Source organism: Micromys minutus (assembly GCF_963924665.1).
Source record: "Micromys minutus genome assembly, chromosome: 1".
In the NCBI taxonomy this organism is placed as follows: domain Eukaryota; kingdom Metazoa; phylum Chordata; class Mammalia; order Rodentia; family Muridae; genus Micromys; species Micromys minutus.
In genome coordinates this window covers 67,985,146-68,010,185 of record NC_137969.1, presented here as the reverse complement: position 1 = coordinate 68,010,185, position 25,040 = coordinate 67,985,146, and the positions used below count along the sequence as shown (strand labels likewise).

Sequence of the window (25,040 nt, the reverse complement as noted above, 5' to 3'; positions counted from 1 at the left end):
AAAGTCAGACTCTGGAGGTTTATATACTGGCAGCAACATATAGCATTACACCAAAACTTTGTACTCTGAATGTTGAATATCTTCTAAATTAGATTCATTTGTCTTATTTTATCTGTGTTTTGCCAGAAGAGGGCATCAGTACTCCTGGAGTTGTAGCTATGGATCATTATAAAGTGACATGTAGGTACTGAGAGTTAAACCCAGGTCCTCTGGAACAGCAATAAAGGCCCATAACCACTGAACCATCTCTCCAGGCCATGTGAAATATTTTCATAAGTGTTTTTATATTCATTTATTTACATGTCTTGGGGGTGCAGAATATGGCATGTGTATAGAGATCAGACAACAACATGTGGGAAGCTGTTCTCTCCATCACGGGGGGTCTGGCGATTGCACTCAGATTATTAGGCTTTGCCTATGGAGCCATCTTCTAATCCTGACATGGTATTTTAAGACGAAAGGATTTAAGAAATGTCAGATGTAGGGAGAATTCTCTGTCATTTCCAAGCATCTGGATCATAAGATCGTCTTCATGTGAGTCATCCTCTCCCACCCCCTACATGGAGGAGGCAAACATTCATAACCCTAGAGATGACAGGATGCTAAGAAGAATCAGATCATTCAGGACCTTCTAGTTTTCCAATTGACTTATTGGACTCTCATTCCTGGTCCTACTAATCTTTTTCAAAGCCCTCTATTATTGGTCAAGCCAACTGAAGAAAATCTCAGGTGGAGCCATTTTTTAAGTGTATGTTTTCATATGAAGTTACCCATCCTATCAAGCTTTGGGTAAGAACACACCTTGTTTTATTCTTGTTAATCTGTGAGATTCAGCCAAGAACCAAGCAGGACAAAATGAGGTGCCTCTCCTCTAATTTCAGTTTACCATTATGTGATGTCAAACTCATTGCTTTGAACTTTTCTTTGCTTCACCACTTTGAAGATGAGTTATCTCTTACAGAACCATGGCTTTGAACACTTGGGGCCCTGCTGACGGTACTGTTTTAAAATGTTGTGGAACCATTAGGACATGGAGTCTTGAAAGAGCAATTGAAACACTGGGGGTAGGGGTGGGGTGAGACTTGACAATTTATGACAATTGATAGCAACATTCTGCTTCCTGTACATTCTTTGCTTTCTGATAACAGACAGAACGGTGACTAGTCCCACCCATCTCCTGCCCCTGCTGCCTTGCCTGCCTTCCCCTCTAGAAAAACGATAAGCCTTCATAGACCCCTCCCCTCAAAAGTACATGTTTTAGGAATTTTGTCACAATGAGCCCATAAGACAGTGGCAAACAGTACATTTTCATTAGATGTTGGTAATTACACCCAACTCTCAAAAGGAATCTACAACCACTGGAAAGCTAAGAAACATCATCCTTGGCTATGTTCTGAAATATGCCTTAAAGAGAAAAGGTCAAAAGCTCCATTCTACCTAAACTATTCACTGGATTTAGTCAAGGATAGATTCCAACTCCATCAGAAGCCAGAAAAACCTCCTCAAACAGGTCTAAAAACACGGGAGTCTGATTGGTGCAGTGTTTCTGTAGAAGATAAAACCTCTTCTTGGTCCCAGATGAGCCCAACGGGGAAACACTTCTAGTATTGTATTCCTGACTCCATACATCCAAACCTGAGATAAACTGGGGGTGAGAGGGATAGTGGAGTGGCAGCTTAAGCCTCAGCTCACATGCTGCAAATTCTTTCTCTTCCCTTTCTTTTGCAGGTACCACCACCATCAAAAAGTTCCAAAGCAACGAGATTCTGCATCATTTAATGAAAGATAAAACAACAATATAAACATACACAAATTTACAGAGAGGAGGTCAACTTTGATACATCTGGAGTAAAAGGTGTTTTCTCATTTAAATATGGTATAAAAATAAATGCAAGAAACATGAACAGACAATGTCCAGAGAATAGATGGAAACGGGTGCTTGTTTCAGACTGTGGATACACGGGTGAGATGACACCTTCTATTATTTCATAAATGTGAAGCCATGTGTGTACTTAGTGATATATACTTTTTTTTTCTTTTACAATTCTCCCAGTTTGTGACCGACTGAATTTTCAGTGAACTGTGCATCTAGCAGAAGCTTTAAGAAAAAAGAGGAAAGGAGGAAAAATAAAGTATTCTGTCACTTGAACTCGTTAAAAAGGAAAGGACACAGATCCAGCTTAGTAGGAGGAGAGAGGGAAGCAGACAATACATGAAGATGAAGGCAATGAGATGACAGAGTCCCTTGGCAAATGCGATGCCTTTATGTGCACACAGAAAAGAACAATTCACGTCCTTCATTCATGCAACATCCTTGGCTCCAGGTAACAGCGATGGGGCTACGTATGGCATGGGCGATGGCTCCGTCCAGCTCTCATGTGACAAAGATGATCCTTTTAGTAAGACTGAACAAGGCTTGTTAACCTCTTGGATGTGAGAGATTTCCCCTGAGGAAAAAAATATCAAATGAGGAAAGAAAATAATTCACAATCACTGAAAAGCAGCACCATAGGAGATTCCAGAATAGCTGAATTCTGTTTGTGAGGGTCAAACTGGACCCTTATCTGTTGGTGTGTGGTCCTGGGAATCAAACCCTAGACCTCACACATGCTAATAAACATGACCTCTAGCATTAGGCTCTGCCATCCAGGCCCCAAACTAAACCCCTTAATTTAACCTGAATTCAAACATAATGATGAACCCTCCTCCTGCCCTCACCCTCCCAGCATGAATACATCAAACAAATGATTCACCCTCCCCAAACATCCCTCTCCTCCCAGCCCTCCCCCCACTGCACAGACTGATGGGGTCACAGCACACATTAGCAAATCATAAACATGTTCATAAACGTTCCACGGAGGCTGAGCTATGAGGCAACACCCAGGTTCCCAACCTGCAATATGCATCCTAACAGGAGTCTGAGCCAGGGGCTCTGCAGGACCATGTGAATGCATTTTGGCAAGTTGGTCCTACATTTGCAAATATCAAGATGTGTAGGGGTGCAATTGAACTTCGTAATGTGCATTTTTGAGGGTATGGTTGGTAGGAATTCAAACTTGAGTCTATCCCTCCCATGTATAGTTAATGGAGAAAAAGAAGCCAACTGTAAATCTTTACATAAAAGTCTATTTAAACTTTCAAACTGTTAACATCCTTTTTCATCTGCAACTTGGTTTCTTCTAACACAAGAAAATGACAGAGATACACTCCATGTATTCTAATTCCACATACTTTACTAATAAGCTATTACAGAGTACATGGAATTTTTCCTTTATTCCTTTTGTTTTTGAAATCTTGACCACTAACTCATTTCTATTAATTACTAGTATTCTATCTTGATTTGGAAGTTGACTTTTTTTAAATGAGAACACAGCTTATTGACTGTTACATTGTTTTATCTCTCTCTCTTGTTTTTTTAGGTTCTAATCTAAAAACAAATGGTCTGATAATTGATTTTTATATAAATACTTATTCATATAATTAAATTAGTTATTTAATGTTTCTCCTTTGGAAGGGGTGAGATAAGGGATGATTGTTTTGAGACACAGCATGTGGGAAATAACTTGTACTGCAGATGAATTCTTGACTTGCTCTCTGTAGTCAAGTTTGATTAAAGACAAGGTGAGAAATTCCTCATTGTTTCAGGCTGTTGCCAGAGTGAGAACTCATAGACCAAGTGCTTAGAAACAGGTAAGATTTTTTTCCAAGTTGCTGGCAAGCCTGAATATGGGTTTCTTAGAAAGGCCTTTCTTCTGGTCCACAAATGGCAGAGAATGTTCTTTGGTCCTCACATGGAAGAAGAGGTGAAGAATTTCCTCAGGGTCTCTTTCATAAAGCCCCTAACCTCATTCATAAAATCTCCTTCCCTATGATCTAAGCATGTCCACAAGTCTGACCTGTTAGTCCTATCTCTTTGGGATTATAGAATTTAATATGTGGTTTCTTTTTCCTGACTGGGAATCACAAAAATTCAGACCAAAGCTGCTGTATCTGGTAAAGAATGATGCAATTAAGAATTGATTAATAATTCTATAATCACTAGTAAAAGTTATCAAGCCCATAATTCATTTTGATAAGCTTTCCTTATACTTTGTGTGGTCTTTGGCTGACCACATGGCAATTGTGAGATATTTTCCTCTGGTGGGAACAGAACTACATCTTAGCTTCCAGCAGCTAGTAGTAGAAACTTTTCACATTTAAAGAAACTATCTCATTCCAGGTAATGCTTATCTCCTTCCCCCAAAGACAAAACATAAAAATAAATAAAGAAAGAAAGAAATAAATAAATAAGCAGTTTGTAATCAGCATTCTCTTCCTACACATAATAGCTTTCCAGAACACACCAAAGTGAGATTATTGCCCTTCATGTAAGGACATAAGAAGTGACTACCATTTGTGTACCAGGAAATGGATCCTCACCCTCTCCAGCTACTACTGACATCTTGATCTTGGAGTCCAGCCTCTCATATTGTAAGCAATGTTCGTGTTATATCAGCCACTTGGCTTAGGGTATCTTGTTATAGCCTGAATGGACAAAGAGTACCATGTCTAATCCTGCACCTTTAGGATTTAGGATATCCTATGGAGTCACATTATATTGGCTACAGCCTAATTGGTGTAAATGCTGCTAACACTATCTTTTACGTAAGGAAATCAGGTCTGTTAGGAAGCCAAGTTCCAAAAATCACCATTCTGACTCTGCAAAGGGCAGAAAAATCATTAAATAATCGAAAACTGTAGACTGTACTCTTTTTCCATGCAAAACAAAGACAATAACGTATTTAGCTATTGTTAGAATTAAAAATCCCTTTTCTATGCTTAGAGATGATATTCTTTTCTGTACTTACTACTGGAGTCTTGTGTTACTGACATAAATGTATTTATTATTTATTCTGAGATGAAATAATTTATCTTGAAAACGGGCTTACACATTCTTATGTTATTGGTGTGGTAGAAGGAGAACGGAAGGCTAGACTAGCATAGAACCATTTGTCTTAAAACTATAGAGTAACATGATTTAGGTTGAAATTCCTTAAAAGAAGAATAAATTATCTGTTTGGGGGTGTCATTTTGAACTCAGACACAGTTGAATTTGATTTAGACAGAAATCCTTGCCACCTTTTCTTTATACATTTGGTTTAAAAGAGAACATGGTTCTCTTTCTGTAGTTTTATTTGTTTTTAAGTTCCTACAAATCATGAAGACTGCTACCATCTGGTGTATTATAGACATCACTAAAGTCATAACTGGTAAAAGTTCAACCTTATTATATCTGTCTGAGGAAGTAACTTAACAACATCCTTCCATAGGAGCCCACAAGGAAAGTGTCACAGTCAACTTGGGGATTGGAGATAACAAAGAAACAAAGATTTGCAATGAGAAGCTGTGTGTATATGCCCTTGTATAGTATGGACTTATCAACTATACCATGAGAGTATTGACTTGTGTCTTGCAACAATTAAAAGGGATCCTGGGCACAAGTAACAATGCAAAGATCTTAAGAGCTTTAAAGAGCCTGAAGAGCAAGCAATTAGCATGTCTGGTGGCTCACCAAGATGTAAAGATTTAGACCCAGTGTGCAGCCTGTCCTTTGTGGAAAATAAAATACACAAGTCTGGATTCAGTGCCCATGCTGTTGGGAGTACACTCTCGACTGCTCAACCTATTAGAAAGAACTGAAGGTCTAACAACACTGTTCCTTCCCTGATGCACATGCATCTATTAAAGTGCATGTGAGCCAGTTCCAGGCGGTACCTCAGAAGCCAATGGAATCAGTTCCTGACTATTATCTTTGGGTAAGTAAATTGAAGGACTAGAGAGATGTTCACAGCAAAATCCTAAACTCTCAACTCTAGCAAGTAAAACCTCACCAATACTATTCACCTCCAAGATTGCTTCTTACAATGATGTAATAATTCCATATGAAGAAATACTATCTTAATATCTAGACTACATGAATGCCAGATGACATGTCAGCTCTGCTGTCAGTCTTGGGGAGAGAGAGACTATAGCAGGAAGAAATCTATAGGAAAGACAACCGCAGACACATAGACAAAACCTGAAACTCAAAATACTGTAAGCCTTTGTAATATGCAGTTGGTGAAGAACATGCTAAAAAAAAATGAGCATGTGATCAATTCTTGAACAAGTCAAGCCTGGCACTGAAGTCACTATAAAACTTCACCTTCATCAGACCATGCCCTTCCCATCCTACAGGGTTCCAAGAGGTTTTGCTGTAATCCAGAGGTAAAGAGCCAACAAGCTCCCAAACAACAACTTATAAAACACTTATTTTATGATCTAGGTATTGAACCCTGGGCACACACATACCTTAGCATTCTACCACAGAGATGTAGCCTCAGCCCTCTATTTATTTTTTATTTTGAGATACAGTCTCATCAAGATGCCCAGACTGGCCTTGAACTTCTTCCACAAACTAAGAAGACTTGAGATTTTTACTTCCTGCCTCAGTTTCCAAGTTGAAATTATAGACCTATATCACTCAGCCTAGCTTGTGTGACTGATCTGGCTTTCCCAAGTGAACTACTTCATCATAGTTATAAATTTTAACTGACTCAAAACATTATTCTTGATCTTAAAGCAGAGAGATGAGACAGACGTGTAGAGTCTGTGAGAATGGAAAGGAAGACTGGGCTCTTAGCCACACCATGGGGCTTGGAACAACAGGGACACAGTTACAGCTTTCCACTTTGCTCCTCTGCAGGCCTCGACCCATTAGCAGGTGTAAGAAGCTGCATTTTCCTGAGCAATTTCTTCTGTAAGTTTTATGAATATTACCAAAGTACACAGCCCAGCAAGTAGCCTGAAGAAAATTAAGTGAGCAGAGTTGTACCAGCTGACCTCTGATTTTAGCATTAAGAGTACAAGATTATTTCCATTTTTACCTTCCTATTTAACTCGGCCTCATAATTCTGGCTATTTCATTACAGTTTCTATTTGCTGGTGTCCTGGAAATACCCATGTTGCTTCTACATGTTTCTGAAGACTTACAAGCATATTACAGAAGAATGCCCCAAAGACAGTATTACCTGCCCATTGGTTTATGTGACCTGCCAAATGCCTAGTTTCTAGGCATAAAATCAACAGAGCAGACCACTTGAGCACACCCGTATAAGAAGATGAACTAAAGATATAATCTCTTTAACTTTCATATTGAAAAATATTTTGGTCTCACTCTTTACCTAGATTTCAAAATCACTCATTCTCTATCCCTCTATTCTGCTTACTGGCTTGTCACCAACTGTCCTCCCAGTGAAGACCCCTTTTCTTCACACAGCTATCTCTCTTACTCAGCCTTTAATGATAATCTTTTTGTTCAAATCTTTCTCTAACCCCTGAATTTTGCCATTCCCTTCCCTTATAGCTTCCTGCCCATGTACTTTTATGCCTCTGAATACTATTTGATAAGTCACCCACCCTGTTGATAGCTGTTAAAAATTATCAGGCTTATAGAAGTCCCCAAAAGTTTCTTCCATGAGCTGAACTCAATCACTAGAAATATTATTTCAAAAATTAATGTTTCCAAATGAAGGTAGAAAGATTTCAGTGTCCTGGGAATAAGTTACTTTTATTTCATGGTAGGAGAGGCTGGATTGGGCAAGGATGAGGGGCAAAGATTGAATGATGGGGGGACACTGATCTCATCTTATGTATGAACTAGTCCACTAACAGAAGATAGGCTTTTCAACTCGGAAGATGGTTAAGAAGAAGTTGAGTCAAGACTGCATATCCCCAAAGTATTCAACTTCCTATAATAAAGGAAGATGGTCCTATAAAAGGAAAGAAGGAAGAGGATTCTGTCATATGTTGACTCTAACAGGAAGATACAGATATGAACAGTTAAATACGTGAACACCAATGCCTAAATCTCTATATGCACTGAGAAATCTCATGATCCAAATAATTACATTTCCTTAAAAAAGACAATAGACATTATTAGATAAAAATACAGATGAATCAAAAGAAAAAATTGAGCATAAATCTTAATAAACTATAAACATTTCAGGACTTTCATTCAAAACTACATTTTAAAACTTTTTAAAAATCTAAAGAAATTATAATGTAGATATTGTCTTATATGTAGCAGGTCCATTTGAGTGGTTATACTTTCATCAATTGCCATGTTACCTGTGTTTATGATAAAAAAAACTATTTTCTAGGTAAATGTGACACTATTTAGGTAGATGCAATTATATTTAGGGAAAAATTTAAAATATGATAAAAAAGATCAGAAAATATCACAAAGGATTATACCCAATAGAAAAATTTCTTGCTTACAAAGTGTCATAATTCATGAGATATAAGCATATACAAGTATAGTGTGCATATATGCATGTTTATATATAGTACACACACAGGGAAAATGTATTAATCAAATGTGATATTAAAAAACACAAAAGCAACTGTTCTAAACCTGATTTTTAATATGTGTGTAGGATTTCAATAGATAGGCTCTGATGGATTAAGAAAGTCTCAATTTTCTGGACATTCAGAGCATGCCCTATATTTAGCAACTATATTATGTAATGAATGCTTTTGTATCTGTGTCAGAACATCTGGGTTTTCTTAGGACAAAGTTACTTTAAATTAAATTATTGATTTAAAGTTCAAAAATTTGGAAGCTTTTAGAATATTCATTTCAAAAAAGGTTACAGTTTATGCTTGCAGGAACAGTGTATGAAATTATCTAGTTTTAAATCTCTTTTCCTTTTTTCCTTCTTTCCATTCTTCCTTATTTTCTCATTCTTCACTCCTTCCCTCCCTCTGCTTCTCCTTCTCTTCCTTCCTCCATCCTAGATTTTTCTAATTCATGATCTGAGGTTATATTAGCATTTTGCACTCACAGTCTTCATTCATGGTATTTGGAGACCAGATTTCACTAACTGGTCCAGACTGGTCTTGAAGTGATAGTCCTCCTGCCTTATCCAACTGCACAGCTATGTTTACCAATGTGATTACAAACACATCCAGCCCCTATTTTACACCCAGCTTCTGGCACTAGATATCATTTAGAAGAAAAAGAAGTGCCTTTTCAGCAGAATGTTATGTTATTTTCTGGGTTGTACTCGACTATAAGAGTAGGCAATTAGCTTTCTCACATATTTATTGACTACTTACATTTATCATTGAAATGGCCCAGGTCCTTTGCTAATTCTCCTAATGGCAAGTTGCCCTTATGGTTATTATTTACCAAGAACTTCCTGTATACCAACTACATTAACTGTGTATCTATCTGGGCATGCGCATTGACAGTTGTTAGAAAGGGTTTACCCGATTTGAGGACAGGAGCTTGCTTTAAACAAAGGCTCTTGGGCTAAGTACGGCGTGGAGCAGCCTTTCATGGCATCTCTGTGGATGAGACAGAGAAAGATGCAGTTCATAACTAGGTAAACAACCACCTCCAAGGTGTGCTGTTCACTAGAGCGGCAGCTTTGCCATCTTCCCAGTACTTTAGGGCATTTATAGAATGCAGAAGGAAGGCATGCATGATGATGAAACGTGATCATCATCTTCAACAGACTAACCAATAAATACTGCAAACGTGGGAAGCAAGTACAGAGATGAACCATGAAGTGTAAACTTTAACAACAGGGCAGAACTTAGTGGGAAGAAAGTAAAAATCCAAATTTACATTAAAAGGCATACACAACAAACAGAAAGTCTATAAACAAAAGACAAGAGTAGAAAACATAACTACAGCTCAGATGGAAAAACAGGAGTGTTTTAAAATGTTTTCGTTAGAGCATCAAACGATGCTACTTTGTCATGGTTGGTGATTGGGGTCTGAACATAAATGCAGTCTCCAGTTAGAATGGATTCCAGAGACAAAGCCAGGCAGGTGGTATCTGTCTCCTACAGCATCACTGATCAACTGTTGTGCTTGGCTAAGATCTAGGAGAGCTTTGGATAGACTGGCGCAGAAATAAATGAGATGTTAAGGGGGTGACAAAATATTCAGGGAATAAAGGAGAGAGCAGGAGAGAATCTCATCCTAGTATAAGAGTCATTAAAGTTTAATCTAATGACAGCTTTTAAGGCATCTTCACCTTATCAAGTCTTTAAAAGCTCAGTTTTCTTAGAAATATGATTTTCATAGCCACATGTCATACTTTATATGTTAATAAATTATATAAATGCAAAGAGATCATAATAGTGATAAAAAGGAAACACAACCGACTTGATGCTCTACAATTCAAATGGACGGTGGCGGAATTGAGCAGTCTATCAGCTGTGACATTGTCTTTGTCCTTGGTACCAATCAGTGGAGAGAGAGGGAAGTACTGTTTTTTACAAGGCAGAGGCCCATGAAGCATGGTCTTCATGCCAAGAACATGATCATCATAAGTATCAGCTAAAAGGGGTTTGGAACTCAGTGGGACATCAATGAACCAGATGTTGGGAAGTGGAGCTGTCCATCAAACCTTGCTATAAGAAGTCCTGCAGGGACTCTGATGTAGCTTAAGTGAGAAGTAGTGTTATTTGGTCAGAAGCACTCAAGTGTAAACCCTCCTAAAAAGACAGGCCTTATGCTATACTCTCCTGAGATGCTTACAACCACTCTAGGCGAGATGGAGACAAAGACACACACAGAGAATGGTTGCAATTCAGTTTATTGAGGATGGGCTCACAGAATCTGCATTTTCTAGGCTACTAGTAACTTGGAGATGTAGAAAGTTGGATCCAACTTAGAAAGGTAAAACTTTAGAAATTTTAATTAAAGGAAAAATTAAAATTTGTAGGAGAGTAGACACATATAACTTTCAGAAATTGCTTGGTGATCATCTAGACACGGGGTTTGTCTCACTGTGCTCAGTTATAGGAAGCAAAAGCAGAGGTAATCCTTAGAGACCTCAGATGAGCTGATGCTCCTGGAAACAAGGGTGGAACCTCATAAAGATGGATTTGATGCCTCTGCCACCTAAACCTACTATGTTCTTTGACCTCAGGGGCCAGCAAAGACACTGAGCTCATGAAAGAAGTCTCTAGCTATCGACCCTGGGTGAAGAGATTATGCTAAATTCCTTTGCAGTTCTGAGATGCCCATAATGCCTTCTTTTTCCATACTTTCTCTGAACAGCTTGTAGATTTACAATTTAAAAGTAGAAGAGAAAGATTTTCCAATGAATTTTGCTTTATTTCTACTACTAGTAATATATTTTTGTTAGACAGTAATATGTATACTTTAAGTGAACACTCATATTAATGGTATGTTATTGTTCTCCTAAGTAGCAACTGACAAGTATCTGTGTTACATTGTGTGTATGTGTGTGTGTGTGTGTGTGTGTGTGTGTGTGTTGTTTATAAACTAGATAAAAATAAAATGCCAAAGTTATCTGTATGATTTGCAGAAACAAAACAATTAGAGCTGAATATTGTTTTTTCTTCTAGATTATACTTTAAAGGTTCAGTAGTTGCTATGGTTTGTTGTATTATTGCCCTCAAATAGGTTGCAATCACAGAAATGATGAATGGCTGTAGTGTTGTCCAATATTTGTTCACGTCTCTGTTAGTCTCTGACTGCTGGCAAACAAGAATGCTACAGGAGTGAGACTGTAAGGCTGTATGCACTCAGCAGAACTTGTCCAATCCATGCTTGCTATGTGATCTGCCAGGACTATGGAAGCCATTATGGGATGTCTACAGATGCACTCATAATACTTCCAGGAAGGCTTATGACATCTACAAGGAGGACTCTTGTCTTGCTATTTTAAATGGTCTCCAGGAACAAGCACAGATTATAAAAAGTAAAAGATTACCTCTGCCGTGTTCTATCAGCATCAAAGTGATTTTCTTTTTTCTGAAAAATGTCTCACAGGGGAGTGTCAGGGAACATAGATGACCCCATATATGGTTTTACAATGGATGAAAGAAAATGACAGATAGGTGGCTTGGCCAAGAGATAGAATTGCCAAGTACATGGTCTAACAAGGGGTTGTAATTGAAATCTGACTTCACTGTTTATGGCAATTAAATTTGACATCACAATGAGACCTGTCTTTATCCACTTAAGTCTCATTTACACTTTTCCCAGCTATATGAAATAAATTTATAAGAGAAAATACACACCATTGTCCTTAGAACACTGATACATTTTAAAATTCCTGCTGCATGCCATATAGAGGTAATTTAGACTTACTGTGGTAACTTAGACTGAGGCTGAGTTGACGATCTACAAAGTTGAGTTGACAATCTACAAAGTTATGTTGCCAGGTGCTGTGATGCTAAGCATTTATGCACATGCAACCATTCCTAGGTCTTTCTGCTTTATTAAGTGACACTTTAACCCATGGATATGAGACTCAAGCATACTGGTGTCATAATGTAAGCTCAACAATCTTCAAATAAAAACAGTGACAATTAAAGATGATATTAGCTCCTTTATCACAATCATGACCCCTAACTCATACAGTTCCAAGTTTAATCTCACTTTCCAGTAAATGCAGTGTTAATACATTGCAGTAAATATATTGCTATTCTAAATCTTCTTCCTTTAGCTCTCTTACATGAGCAGCCATGTTCCAGTCATAAGCACCTAATGTGTGTTAGAACAGTAGCCACGGATCCCATAGAAGGACCGTCCTCTATGCAGCATCTCTGAACTTTCCCCACTGCAACCATCTGCAGCCCAAGAGGTGTGTGTGTGTGTGTGTGTGTGTGTGTGTGTGTGTGTGTGTGTGTGTGTATGTGTGTGTGTGTGTGTGTGTGTGTGTGTGTATGTGTGTGTGTGTGTGTGTTTGTGTGTGTGTGTGTGTCCACTGGGCAAATCCCAAACACATTCCAGTTCCCTGATTGTCTTCTCCACTCCGCTGCTCTCCCTGGAAACTTCCACACTAGTCCTGGCCCAAGGCTGTTGAGTTCTTGGACCTCTTTCTAGTTTTGATCTTTTAGGTCTTTTACTTGGGCTTTAATCCTTTTTTTTTTCTCTGAGATCCCAGAAAAGCCAGTGTGACTCACATTGAGGAAGCTGGTGGGAGCCTTGTTTTGTTCACTGGACAGTCAGCTTCCATAGGAAGAGAGAATCAATTTACATATGCATGGTAGCAGAATCCCAAGATAGTAATCTGAGTCACCTCTGTCTTCTTACAATTATGAATAATGCTTGAAGCAGGTTTTATGTCTTATTATCTATGGATTCCCAATCAGAAAAGATAGCAATTATCCAGAGTAGGGACTTAATAATCACTATTTATTTGTTAGAGGAAGGAACCAAGTGGTGCCTGAATAGAGGCTAATACTGAGCTGTAGCTTTATCTCAGAAGTGTCTCCGATGATGATCTTCCCTGAGGTCTTCCAGCCTGCAGCACAAACCCAGCCCTTTACACGCAGTAGAAAAGAATTTAGGAAATTCTTGATCAAATTTTTCCTCAGGCACATGTAGCAACAATGTGAACATTGCCGGGCAGTCACACCTGTCCTCCCTGGGAGCCTCTGGGGGTACAGTGGGTAATCTGTAGCAACATACCATTCACAGCTAACAGCTTGTATAACTTGAGAGATAATTTCAGAACTAATGGTGCTGTCAGGGGAGAATAAAGTTACCCTGTCCAAACTAAATTATGCTATATGGTCCAAAGACATTTCACCAATGGATTTATACTATGCTGTGGGGAAACTGAAATTATGTTCCCAGGCAAGTTATTACCACAACCAGTTTCACTAAAACAAGATGGATAGCTCTATCTGCCAACAAAATGATGAAAGAGAGAAGCTTAAGATCCATAAAGGAAGAAGAGACATTAGTTCATTGTTGATCAGATTTGCTTTCTGTTTACTGGAGAGGCCCAATGGCCAGTTTGTAAGTGCTCTTCATCAAAGGTGTCATAGCAATTTCGAACACACTTTTTCCATATTAATGTACCTGTCATCCTGAGCAATAAAAGCCATAGCACTTTAGTTGACACAAAGTGTCCACAAAACCTTCCTAATGGTGAATTCACAGGGGCAAGGACATGAAACCCAAAGTTCTTCTCTCTTTGTTCCTAATCTGTTTGAATGCTATGATAAGTGTCTGCCTCATTAGGATGGATGTTCATGTAAATCAAGGATGTGACAGGCTTCCTGGAAACTTTCTTGCTAGAACTATACTCTGTAAGATAAACTTTGGGAATGCTCCCTGTTTTCTCCCTGCTTCACTGTGGTTAAAAAAAATGATATCATGATAGGGGAGACCAAGGATAAGTAAGCTAATATATAATTTAAGAAATGCTTTTGTGGTGCTGAGAGTGAAACTCAGAACCTCACAAATGCCAAACAAAACCTTTATTACAAAGCTATATCTTCAATGGGCTATCTTTAGAGAAAGCACACAGGGGTAGCCCATGACCCACAGAGATGAAATACATACTGATAAATGGTAGAAAGGCTAGTATAATGGTTCATATAGCAGTACTTTGAGAGTGACAGAGAAGAGGATGCTAGATTCCCAAGCCAGATTTCCTGTCTGTTATTCATATGGCAATGTAATGGTAAGAATATCTATTTCTTTTCTAGGTATTTCAGAGAACTTTCCACAGCTCAGCCACCCTATGATGATGAGAAGCCCAAACTGCCAAGTCTCAATCAGGAGTGCTCCAACCTAACCAGAAGGCAGCCAAGGATGGGCAGGAAAGGGGGCTGTACACACAGAGCCCACAACACTACTCAGGGCATGACTTCTCAGCATAACAGAACCATGTTCCCCAAATGTTTAACACTCTTGGGGAGATTGCATGATATAATTTCTGCATTTAATAAAAGAAAGTTAAAAGTCATTTTTTCAAAGACTGGTACCTTAGAAAACAAGGTAAGACCAACATCAAGTGCCTGCAGTTTTCAGCAATTGGGGAACAAGTTGGCAGGGGATGTCTTCTGTCATTAAATTATAGCACAAGTCACTTTGGGAAACAGGTAAACATGAAGTCTATTTCTACCACCCAGAATGGGTCACTTTTTATCACTGATGTGCGATCTTGTGTTAGGAAAAGAAATAAGACCATGTACAAGATTGAGCAAGTGAGAAGTTTCCTTGTACAGTTATATTACAGTTAAACAATAAGTTCAATTTTAAATTAATATATTAGTTGAAGAAAATCCACATTTAACTTGAAGGATACTTGTCATATTTTGATCTTTAATGGGATAAATAAGTAAGGGAAGATCTGATTCAGTGAAATCCAGCAGTTAAAAAGATTTCTAAAATCCTCAAGGTAAGACCCAGAACCAGATTTTGTGCTGAGGTGAATAAGCGTGTGAAAGTCCAAGGCTGAAGAACATGTTAATGCCAACACAGATTCTGTGTAGAACAAGATAAAGGATCTTATTCACCACAGTGTGGCGATGAAGCCCTGGAATCCTGTCCCTCAAGAGACAAGGGCAGGAGAGAGGAGAGTATAAAGTGCAAGACAAGCCCTAAGAAGGGAAACTCTCTTTGAAAAACAGACAAAGCAAATTTATTCACTTTACTAAAGAGAACATTCACGAATAACTGTTTTCAATCTTTATCATTGTTTAATGCTTTGTATTTATGTTTTATCCTGTCAATATTTATACTACTGAGCTACATTGTTAATGCAGATTTAATTCAGAAAGATCAACTTCTTTCCCAGTCAATCTAACACCCTAGATGGACTGTCTCATAAAGTGGGAACTGGGGTACTTATTCTCAGTGGTATAACATTAGCCAGTATGTGTGAAACCCAGGGTTGGTTCCCTAACACCAGAGCCATAGACCAAAAATCCATCACTGCTCCTGACAACGCATTATACTGCAGAAGGTAATGACAACGTCTGGTGCTTCAGTTTAGTACAAATAGGCCAGAGCAGAGGGCATGATGTGACTCAGACCTTTGCAGTTTTTCTACTGATTCTTTAAAAGGCTCTAAAGAAAACCGCCTTTCATTGGGATGGGACAAAACTCTATCCAAAAGGAGGTTAGCTTACTGAGTTCCTGGGAACTCATCACTAGCATACCCTCGTAGTCATTTCTACATCTCTACTTTTCTAACTCAAAGCCAAGCTGATTCAGTTTCCTCCTCACACAAGCAATGGAGAGAAGAGTCATGGGTACTTGATTTATGAAACTTGGCAGATGGCCTTGCTGATCAACCCTCACGTACTCTTTTCACCTTATGTCCTCTCTGTTCTTCTTGGAGGCTTCTGTTGTTAATAGGCATTATGGCAATGTAACAGATGGAGAAACAGTGATGGACTTGATGGTGAGGGGGGAAGGCAACAACTTCACACTCAGTAAAACACATGCTCCGCAGGAGAGAAGAATAAAGCCAACTTAGTATGAACGACACTGGAGGGCAGACAAGAACCTGCTGACCTCTGAAGAATAGACCTGAAGCGATTTCTCTAATGGTAAGGAAAATACAGAAACAAAGAACAAGCTGCAAGAAAAATAGGTTCTTTTCTTTCCCTTAAAACAGCAACCCAGTGTAAAGGCAACACATAAATGTGAGTTATACTCTTTTACCTGTTAGGGAATTAGTGGGAAGAACAAAGGGAGTCTGTTGCGAATAATAGGTAAAAAGTAAGCAAATTCTGTTTCCAATCCTGGCTCCAAACTCAGCAACGAGTGAGTGATGTCAGGGAAGAGGTCTTATTGAGAAAAAAAGATAACATCTGTCCAGAGGCACTCTGGAATTGTTGAGCATACAGACAAAAACCAAACATATGAGGGGGAAGAGATGCTCTAGGAACGCTGAAGCTATGATGTAAGTCTAGCTGCTTCTGTAAGGGTGGTCCTCTAGTATGCTTGTGGGGCACAAAGGGAGCTTAGATATTAATGATGTTTCCTTAGTTTGAGGAAAGTGCTGGCTACAAAAACAATGATTCTGGGATGATAAAAAACTGATATTGTTCTTATCACCCAGGTTATAAATGTACTATATAGAAACACTAAACAGTTTAGTTTAAAGTTAAACTCCCTAAGATCAGCATTGATCAGTAGTGGGCCTGAGTTGGAAAGTACGCTGTGCCTGGGTGGCAAATAAGAAATAAAGTTTTGGTCCTAGCCAGCTCCTTCACTGTATTGTTTTGGAAAGATCATATTCTGTGAAGATGCACCTCCCTATTATTTTTCACCTATAAAATGGGTAAATAAATATGTACAACAAATCCTACTTTGCAGGGTCAGATTATTTTCTAGAATATTTTGTGCCCAGCACAATGCCTGTTGCGTGGCAGGTATTCAATAATGGGTGTTGCCATTTCCTTTACCCAGGTTCACAGTGAGATCTGTTGATGTATGATTTCTCTGCTCCATGTCTGCCTTGGATGCTATCCACCATGTAGACACCTGCACCTAGGAACACACATAATTGCTAGTGCCAACTCTATCTTTCCCCTGATATGTCTCTACCTTAAAATCACATCTCTTATACTTTTCTTGGTGTTGAAAATCATTTAATCGATCCTATAACAGTCTCCTATAAAACTTATTACATCAACACTTATGATTCCCAGTACACCTTCTAAACCTGAAATTACTCTGTGCATTGAGGGAACTTTTCAGAATTCTTTAATAATTTCTTCACAGTAGCCCCCAAAACAGAATATTGAATAAAAATTTTGTTTTATTTTCTCTGATGGAAGATGACTTATGCTATCTGAGGGGTATCTAAAAGTAATTAGTATGGTTTAACTGTATGTGTGTGTGTGTGTGTGTGTGTGTGTGTGTGTGTGTGTGTGTGTGTGAGGGAGAGAGAGAGAGAGAGAGAGAGAGAGAGAGAGAGAGAGAGAGAGAGAGAGAGAGAGAGAGAGATTAACTTTTGTCTTCAGCCTTTCAGGCCTTCCTCTCCTTCCCTTTTATAGAGGACTTGGCACTTCTTTACCAGTGAAGTCCTATAACAGTTAATGTTCGTCCTTCTGAGAGTCCTCTACTTACACATAACACAAGCTCTCTCTCCAGTAGCAAGAAGTAGTTCATCTCTCCCCTTACATACTGATATCTTGTTTAACCACTAGGCATCTTTAAGCCAAGCTCTACTCCTTCCACAGGTTTCTGAGACGAAGGACTATTTGAATCTTAGCCAATAACTGTATATTTTGTGATGGAAGGGAGAGCAAATGGATCAAGGCCAGCTTCCTCTTGTTCGTTATTGTTTTTGTTCTTAAAGTGCCCAGTGCGGATCATGTAGTACTATTTCATAAAAATGAGACCGGGTCAGATATGGTTAGAAGTTGGAGTGAAATGTTTTACTTCTCCCTTCTGCCCACTCCAAGTCATGATATTATTTTAAATGTGAACACAGAAAGTTCCATTGCAAATTTAAAAAACAATATTCTTTTCACATTATAATAGGAAAGGATTAATTTGAAATAGTTCTCCAGCAGTAGAAAGAGTACTTTATAATATATGTGGCTTCTTTTCCCAATAAAAACCTTAGAAAGATATTTTGACATTTTCTTTCTCCATTGTGATTTATGTAATATTTTAAAATGAAACTCTAAAGGACAGATATTCCAACAGAACCTGGCCAAAAGGCTGTAAAGTTTTTAGTGTGAATAAATTCTTGGGACCTTTCATTCTCTATCCTTTTAATTGATGCAATCACATTGACTATTCAAAGTCTACATAGCTGTTTAAAGTCTTTCAAATACTCTGTGCAGACACAACAGCTGTCAAGTGAATTTGTATTTCCCACTGTGTGAAGCCTTGAAGGAAACTAAACACAAACATCATGTTTGTTGAACTCAGGTTGCTTATATCTCAGCACACATAACTCCACTTAAGTTGACCATCACAACAAAAGCCACAGCACACCCACATACACACACAAAGAGCAGCATGGAGCTAACCACACGACTCCACAGATGATGCAGACAAACTTGAGTAGAAACCAAGATTCTTCTACCTCTTTTCATAACAGGTTAGTGCTGGCCCTCAGTGTTGGTGTACAGTTTTTATGGCATGGAAAAATAGGGATGTTTCTGCCCTATAAAAATAAATGTGTTGAAGTCTTTAGTTTGCGCTTACAAAATGTCAGAAAGTTCCAAAGGCACTGGTACAGTACAAAAAAATGAAAATAAATAAAATAAAAATAACAAGAGAATCCAACAAACAAATATATATCACCAAAACACATGGCGAGAGGCTACAGACATTCTGGGAAAAAGGTTACTGGTTTCTTAGATTAATGCGACAATGTTCAACACCTTTGAGGAAAATAAAGAACAAGAGCTATACACCAGTGGGTCCTTAAAGGTAGGGAGCTCAGCCTGCTACCATCACCACGTGGCTTTCAAATGCTCATTGGATCATTTTCTCCTTTCAAAGGTTGAAAGCACAAAGCTTTCATTGTCTTAATCTTTTAAACGTATTGAAGAGTTGGGGTAAGAGCAAAAAGTTGCATGCAGCTATTGTTAATAAGGAAAAGGATACATGAAACACAGACACAAGAGGAACTTATTCCTTCATTGTCTACACCGTGATACACACTTCTTTTCAAACCTTAGTTCAGCCCATGCGGTAGTTCCTGCATGGCGGCTTTGCTCCTATTCTACAAAGGGCTGGGGAGAAAGATAAGTAGGAAGCAGGATTATGGGTTTAAATAGAAACAATACTTTTTGTGTCACGGAAATCAAGGTGGGCAAAGGGATTCAAAACAGGGAACTTCCATTGAAGATAGAAACTTGTAATTCCTCAGAAAAGGTAAAACTTACCATATTCTGTGCAAATTTCTCAAGAGATGTTCTGCGATCCATTGAGTTTCCAGACTTAAATGTTTGGGAAAAGTGAAGGGAGTAGGGTGAAGGGAAACAAAGGGAATTTAAAATAAAAAAGCAAGAAAAACAGAATAGAAAAAGACAGGATGGTAAGCCCACATATGAAACCCATGCCCCACATGGGTTAACAAGGGACGTGTCTCATCACTGGATCCAAGTTCTTTGTTCATGAATGATTTTTATCATAAAAACAAAACAAAACAAAAAATATACTTGAGCAAACAAAATGGTGTAACTTAAAGCAAAATCAAGTTAAGCAGAAATGTAGATGTGGCAAGCTTTTATGCTGGTGCTTGCAAAGCCTAAATTGCTGAAAATCTGGTAGGATTTCTTAAGAATTGGTTCCTAATATTCTCAGAAGTTGGATTTCTTTTGATATCATTGACTTGATAAAGAGTTGCTGCAGGTTCGACCTTGCTCAAAGGATGGAAATCTCACTTGATTCTGTCTCTTATTGAAGCCTGTAGCTGTGATGAAGGAACACTTGACATTTAGCCACCACACTGAGCAGTATGGCCACTTGCAACTATTTTAATTTGTAAAGGCAACAGACTATGAAAAAATACACATCACTCTAAATGATAATGGAACTGTAGCTTAATCTCAGAATTTTAAGAATCTATGTTGTGTTAACATTAACAGAATAATGAAGGAGGTTGGTTTTTCCCTACAGAATTTCTATTTACTGTTCCATTGGTTATATATGACCTGTATGAACAGTGAGACTGATTGCAAGATTAATTCATTAATGAAGGCTACTGAAACTCTTACCAAATGTGCTCTCCTACCCTCTTTGTTTAAAGTATGTCATCAAAAAACCAACATCACTGGACATAAGTCAAATGAAAATATTCATCTGCCAATATTATTGCCCCTCACCGGCCATCCCTGAAAAAAGTAATTTTATGTTTTGCTAGAAACATATATGCTAGGTTTGTAAGTAAACAAAAATGACTTTAAGTGTCAGCACCCTATTCCTTCTTACTGGAGTTTTTCATTTCCTTTAACTAGGAATACTCAGGATTAACTGTAAACATGAGAACAGCTTCTAATAGCCCTTGTAATACATGGATAGCTGCAAAAACAACTGAAAAAAAATAATACATGGAGAAACGCAAACGAAAACAAAACTTAAAGGGCCCCTTGAAAAGGATGGGTTTGGGGAAAGGTCTCAGAGAATGCATACTTACCACTCAACTGAAACTGGTCCAGTTGTGCTATATAGTCTGGTTAATTATAACTAGGAACTGAGATCAAGAGAGGTCTTAAACAACCAGTACCTTTCTCTTTGCCTGTAGAAGTTCCTGGTAGGCACTAGATCTTATAAAGCGGGGGTATGAGTCACTTTTCATCAGCTTGTAAATGTGCTCCTGAAAAGAGAGAATGGGTAAAAGGGCTCCTCTATCAGTTTAATGGAAGAATGAAACCCTGTGATGAGAACACTCAGGTAGATACAGAACAAATACAGAAGTAGTTAAAAATAGTAACCATGTTGCTGATAAGAGCACCTATGTGTACAAGACATTTGGATCTTTCAGTCCACCCTTCCTTTCCCAGAACAATATTTACATTGGGCTGGGAGCTGCCGAGGAGGAAAAGAGAACATATGTGGTCATTTAAACAAATGGAATTTCATCAAGGGGACATTTGAAATAGCTTCAAATCAATGTGGCAGTTTGTGTGAATCATTTGAGAATAGAAATAAGTCGGCTTTCTTGAAAAGTGACTCCAAGCCCAAAGTTGATAATGTAACATTGGGTCTGCACAGTCATTGGAGAGGCTCTATGTACCTGCATCTTCTGGGAGAACCAGGAAGCCCAGGCAGATATTGCCCTTGGGACAATTCTCTGATAAATTATCTTCCACACCTACTTTAGCTCAGGGTTAATGCATGAAATTAGTTGTTGGGTTAATGTAGGTGAAAATCCCCCTCCAATCCCCATGCCTTTTATTTTATTTTGGTATTGTGTTATGTTCCTAAAAAGTCTGTAGATTTTCCCCCCTCTTTCTTACCCTTTGGACTGAGAGCAAACCTCATGCATTCCACATAAGCACTCTACTGAGAAGCTGTACTCTAGCCCCTCCTGTCTATTACTGATGGATGCTGATCGACAAAGTAGTCAAGCCAAGACAAAAACATATTCATTTAACTCAGAGCTGATCTAACCCTGGGAGTTTCTGTTCGGGCAGTTTAGGGGAACTTACATTTCTTCTTCCAAGTCTGGTGAGACATCAGTTAGTACTACAGTACCACACAATATGAAAGTAACCTGAATGGCCCATCCTATTCTCATATGAAAATACTAAATTTATATTTTAAAACATCCCCAGAAATTTAAAAGATGATTTACTTTGAAATGCCTTTGTTCTATCCTCAGTCGGGAAAATTTATTTTATGTCCAGTTACGTGAATTTTCCATGTAAAATTCATGATTGGCCTTGTGGTGGCGCTGAGAGCTTAGACCATGTACTGACCTGAGCATCCTCAAATGTGTATCGTCCTGGCTCCTTCACATTTTGTGTGGTCTTGTCATAACTCTTAGAATCCAAATTAATGGCACTGGGGGCCCCGGGAGCCAGAAATTCTTGCCATATTTCTTGCACTCTCGAGGGGACCTCTCGGATAGGCCTTTTTTTTAGGTCTTCCACTGACAGCCAGAACCTGCAAGACACCAGGGCACCTGAGTGCTCTGAAGTTGCCCATGGAAATTCTTGTAACATTCCCTCACTACACCAGCAAGCTCACTGTCTCCTGGGATTCCAATATTAGGTCCCCCACAAGGTTTCTTTCTTTTTTTTTCTCAATAGTTATAGTCAAAGACATAAAAGTTTTTTTTTTCACTTGTTTTATTGTTCACTGTTTTAATATAAGATTTCAGGCTGGTCTTGAACTTCTTATGTTGATAGAGATTACTTTGAACGCTTGGTTTTCATGCCTTTCCTCCCTAAAATTCAAAAGCCCATTAGTAGGAAAGATTGAAAATCATTGATATTCACTGGTTTTTATTAAAGCCAGATGTGCCGGAACCCTGATTCTGAATAGTCTCAATTTCACTGAAGCAACACAAGGAGAGTTTTCATCAAGCAGAGCATTAACACCACCACCACCACCACCAACAACAACAACCCCACCCACACTAAAATAGTTGCAATGTTGGAAGTCCATGGGTTTCTGTAGGTAGCGTACACTAGACAGTCTGAGAATGCTGAGCTGAGAAGAGTCCCGATACAGAGGTATGTGGATGAAAAATCGGGTCCAGTGGAAGCTCTTCTACCTTTGCTGACATCAGGAATTAAATGGACTTGGAAAACAGGAAGGGTCAAGGAGCCAGTAGCTGAGGTGCTAATCTGAGCACAGAGAGGCCAATGAAGGTGCAGATACTATATTCTATGTATTTGCAATCATCATAATCTGCATAAGGTAATGTGCTTCTCACTTTAGAGAACAGGGAACTGGAGATGTAAGGATTAGATTATTTGTTGAAGGTTGGCCCTAGAAGGTCTGGAGGAGGTAGCTTTCTCACCACCCCTACTACACACTGTTTTCCTAACAACAGAATCACCTTCTGTATTCTCATCACTATTGTGGCACAGCTGGTTACCTCAATGAAATGGAGAGGGTACCAGTTGTAATCCCACTCTTCCCTTAATAGCAGCTAGAATCTAAGAGTGCCCTGACATCCCTGCATCTTGGTTTTCTCATCAGTACAGAGGCATAAAAAAGCCCATCTCCCAGCCCATAGCCTATTTTCTAGAGAACTAGTGACTAGTTCAGTGATGCCGGTTACATAAAGAATGTCTCAAAAATGCCTGGTACAACTTTATGTGCTTAATGATAAAATCTTCGCCATTACCACATTGATTTCACAAAAAGTTGGCAACAGAAGACAGAGGGTGTGTTTGAAGAGGAATCAGAGGTGGATAAGCAATATCTCTTCACTTCCATCATCCTGATAAATGAAGAAACACGGTCCCCCAGTATCAGGTCTAGACCTCAAAGTCTAGAGACTGCTGCTGCTTGGATAATGATGCCTTGAGAGCTGTTGAACTGAAAATTACAGCCCTGCTTGCTGTCAGAATCACTGTGTCTTTATTGTGAGAAACAGATATTTGTGTGGAAGCCAGAGTATGGTTTAGACTTGGGGGAAAAAAGATGGACAGTAGGTTCCTACTGGTCCATAAAAACATAAATGCCACTTCATGCACTGTGCCCTTGTACAAAATGCTGAGTTGAGACATATCCTGATTATCTATGAAATAAGGTACAGATATTTACAATGCATGTTTTTATTATTAGATTTATATCTGTCAAAAATAATGAAGGCCAAATAGTGCAATCAGAGAAGTATACATAAAGTATACATTGAGAATTCAAAATCATGTCTACAACTGTGTCTTCCTATCATTTATCTATATCTAATAAAGAACATGATAGACATATTATAGACAACTCAAGAAATACATATGTAAGACATGTTAATATTTATGTCTGCATGTTCTGTAATTCATCCATGTTATTTTTATATTCTTTATTAATAGTGTGTGTATGTATGTGTATATGTGTGTGTGGTGTAGTGTGTTTGTGTGTAAGTGTGGTATTGTGTCTGTGTGGTGCATGTGTGGTGTGTTGTATCTGTGTGTATTGTGTGTTATTGTGTTTATGTGCATCTGTGTGTATGTATCATGTGTTAATATGAATGTGCTGTGCGCATTAGTCCTTTCTTTTCTTTATGGGTCTCAAAGATTTAAATGAGGCTGCCAGGCTTATGAAAGAAGCATTCTTACTTTTTGAATTATTTCAACAATCGAATCCAAGTACCTAGGGTTCACTCATCCTATGATTACAATATGAATCATTATACTCAGATTTTTTTTCTATTTTATTGGATATTCTCTGTATTTACATTTTAAATATTATACCCTTCCCCCCACTCCCTTCCCTCCTCTTCCTCAATTTGATTCCATGATGGTGTTCTCTCTCCCAATCGCCCTCTCCACCTCAGTGCCTTGACTGATGATGATGTTGTTCTTCCCATGAGGGTGCAAATCTTTCAGCTCTTTCAGTCCTTTCTCTAGCTCTTTCATTGGGGTTCCTGTGTTCAGTCTGATGTGTAGCAGCAAGCATCCTCATCTGTAGCTGTATGACTCTGGGAGAGCCTCTGAGGAGACATCCATGTCTTCCAGTAAACACTTCTTGGCATCAGCAATAGTGCTTGGATTTGGTGGCTGCCTATATGGTGGTTCTCCAGGTGAGGCAGTCTCTGTAGATCTTCTCTTCAATCCCTGCTCCTCTATTGATCTTGTATTTT

At 38.6% G+C, this 25,040-nt stretch overlaps 1 protein-coding gene across 2 annotated transcripts in view; it reads right to left on the bottom strand.

The window, feature by feature from the left end:
• Nucleotides 1–1,760: 1,760 nt before the first annotated feature.
• RGS7 (regulator of G protein signaling 7) overlaps nucleotides 1,761–25,040 on the bottom strand; it is a 393,216-nt gene continuing 369,936 nt past the window's right edge. The window contains exons 15-18 of one of the 2 annotated variants that reach the window (XM_080924215.1): nucleotides 22,207–22,393; nucleotides 21,012–21,101; nucleotides 9,292–9,369; nucleotides 1,761–2,447 (exon numbers count right to left, since the gene is read on the bottom strand). In XM_080924215.1, the coding sequence (XP_080780341.1) occupies nucleotides 9,316–9,369; nucleotides 21,012–21,101; nucleotides 22,207–22,393 (331 nt within the window). In that variant the 3' untranslated portion in view covers nucleotides 1,761–2,447; nucleotides 9,292–9,315. The remainder of the gene's footprint in view (nucleotides 2,448–9,291; nucleotides 9,370–21,011; nucleotides 21,102–22,206; nucleotides 22,394–25,040) is intronic. The other variant, XM_080924214.1, reaches the window with a different exon arrangement.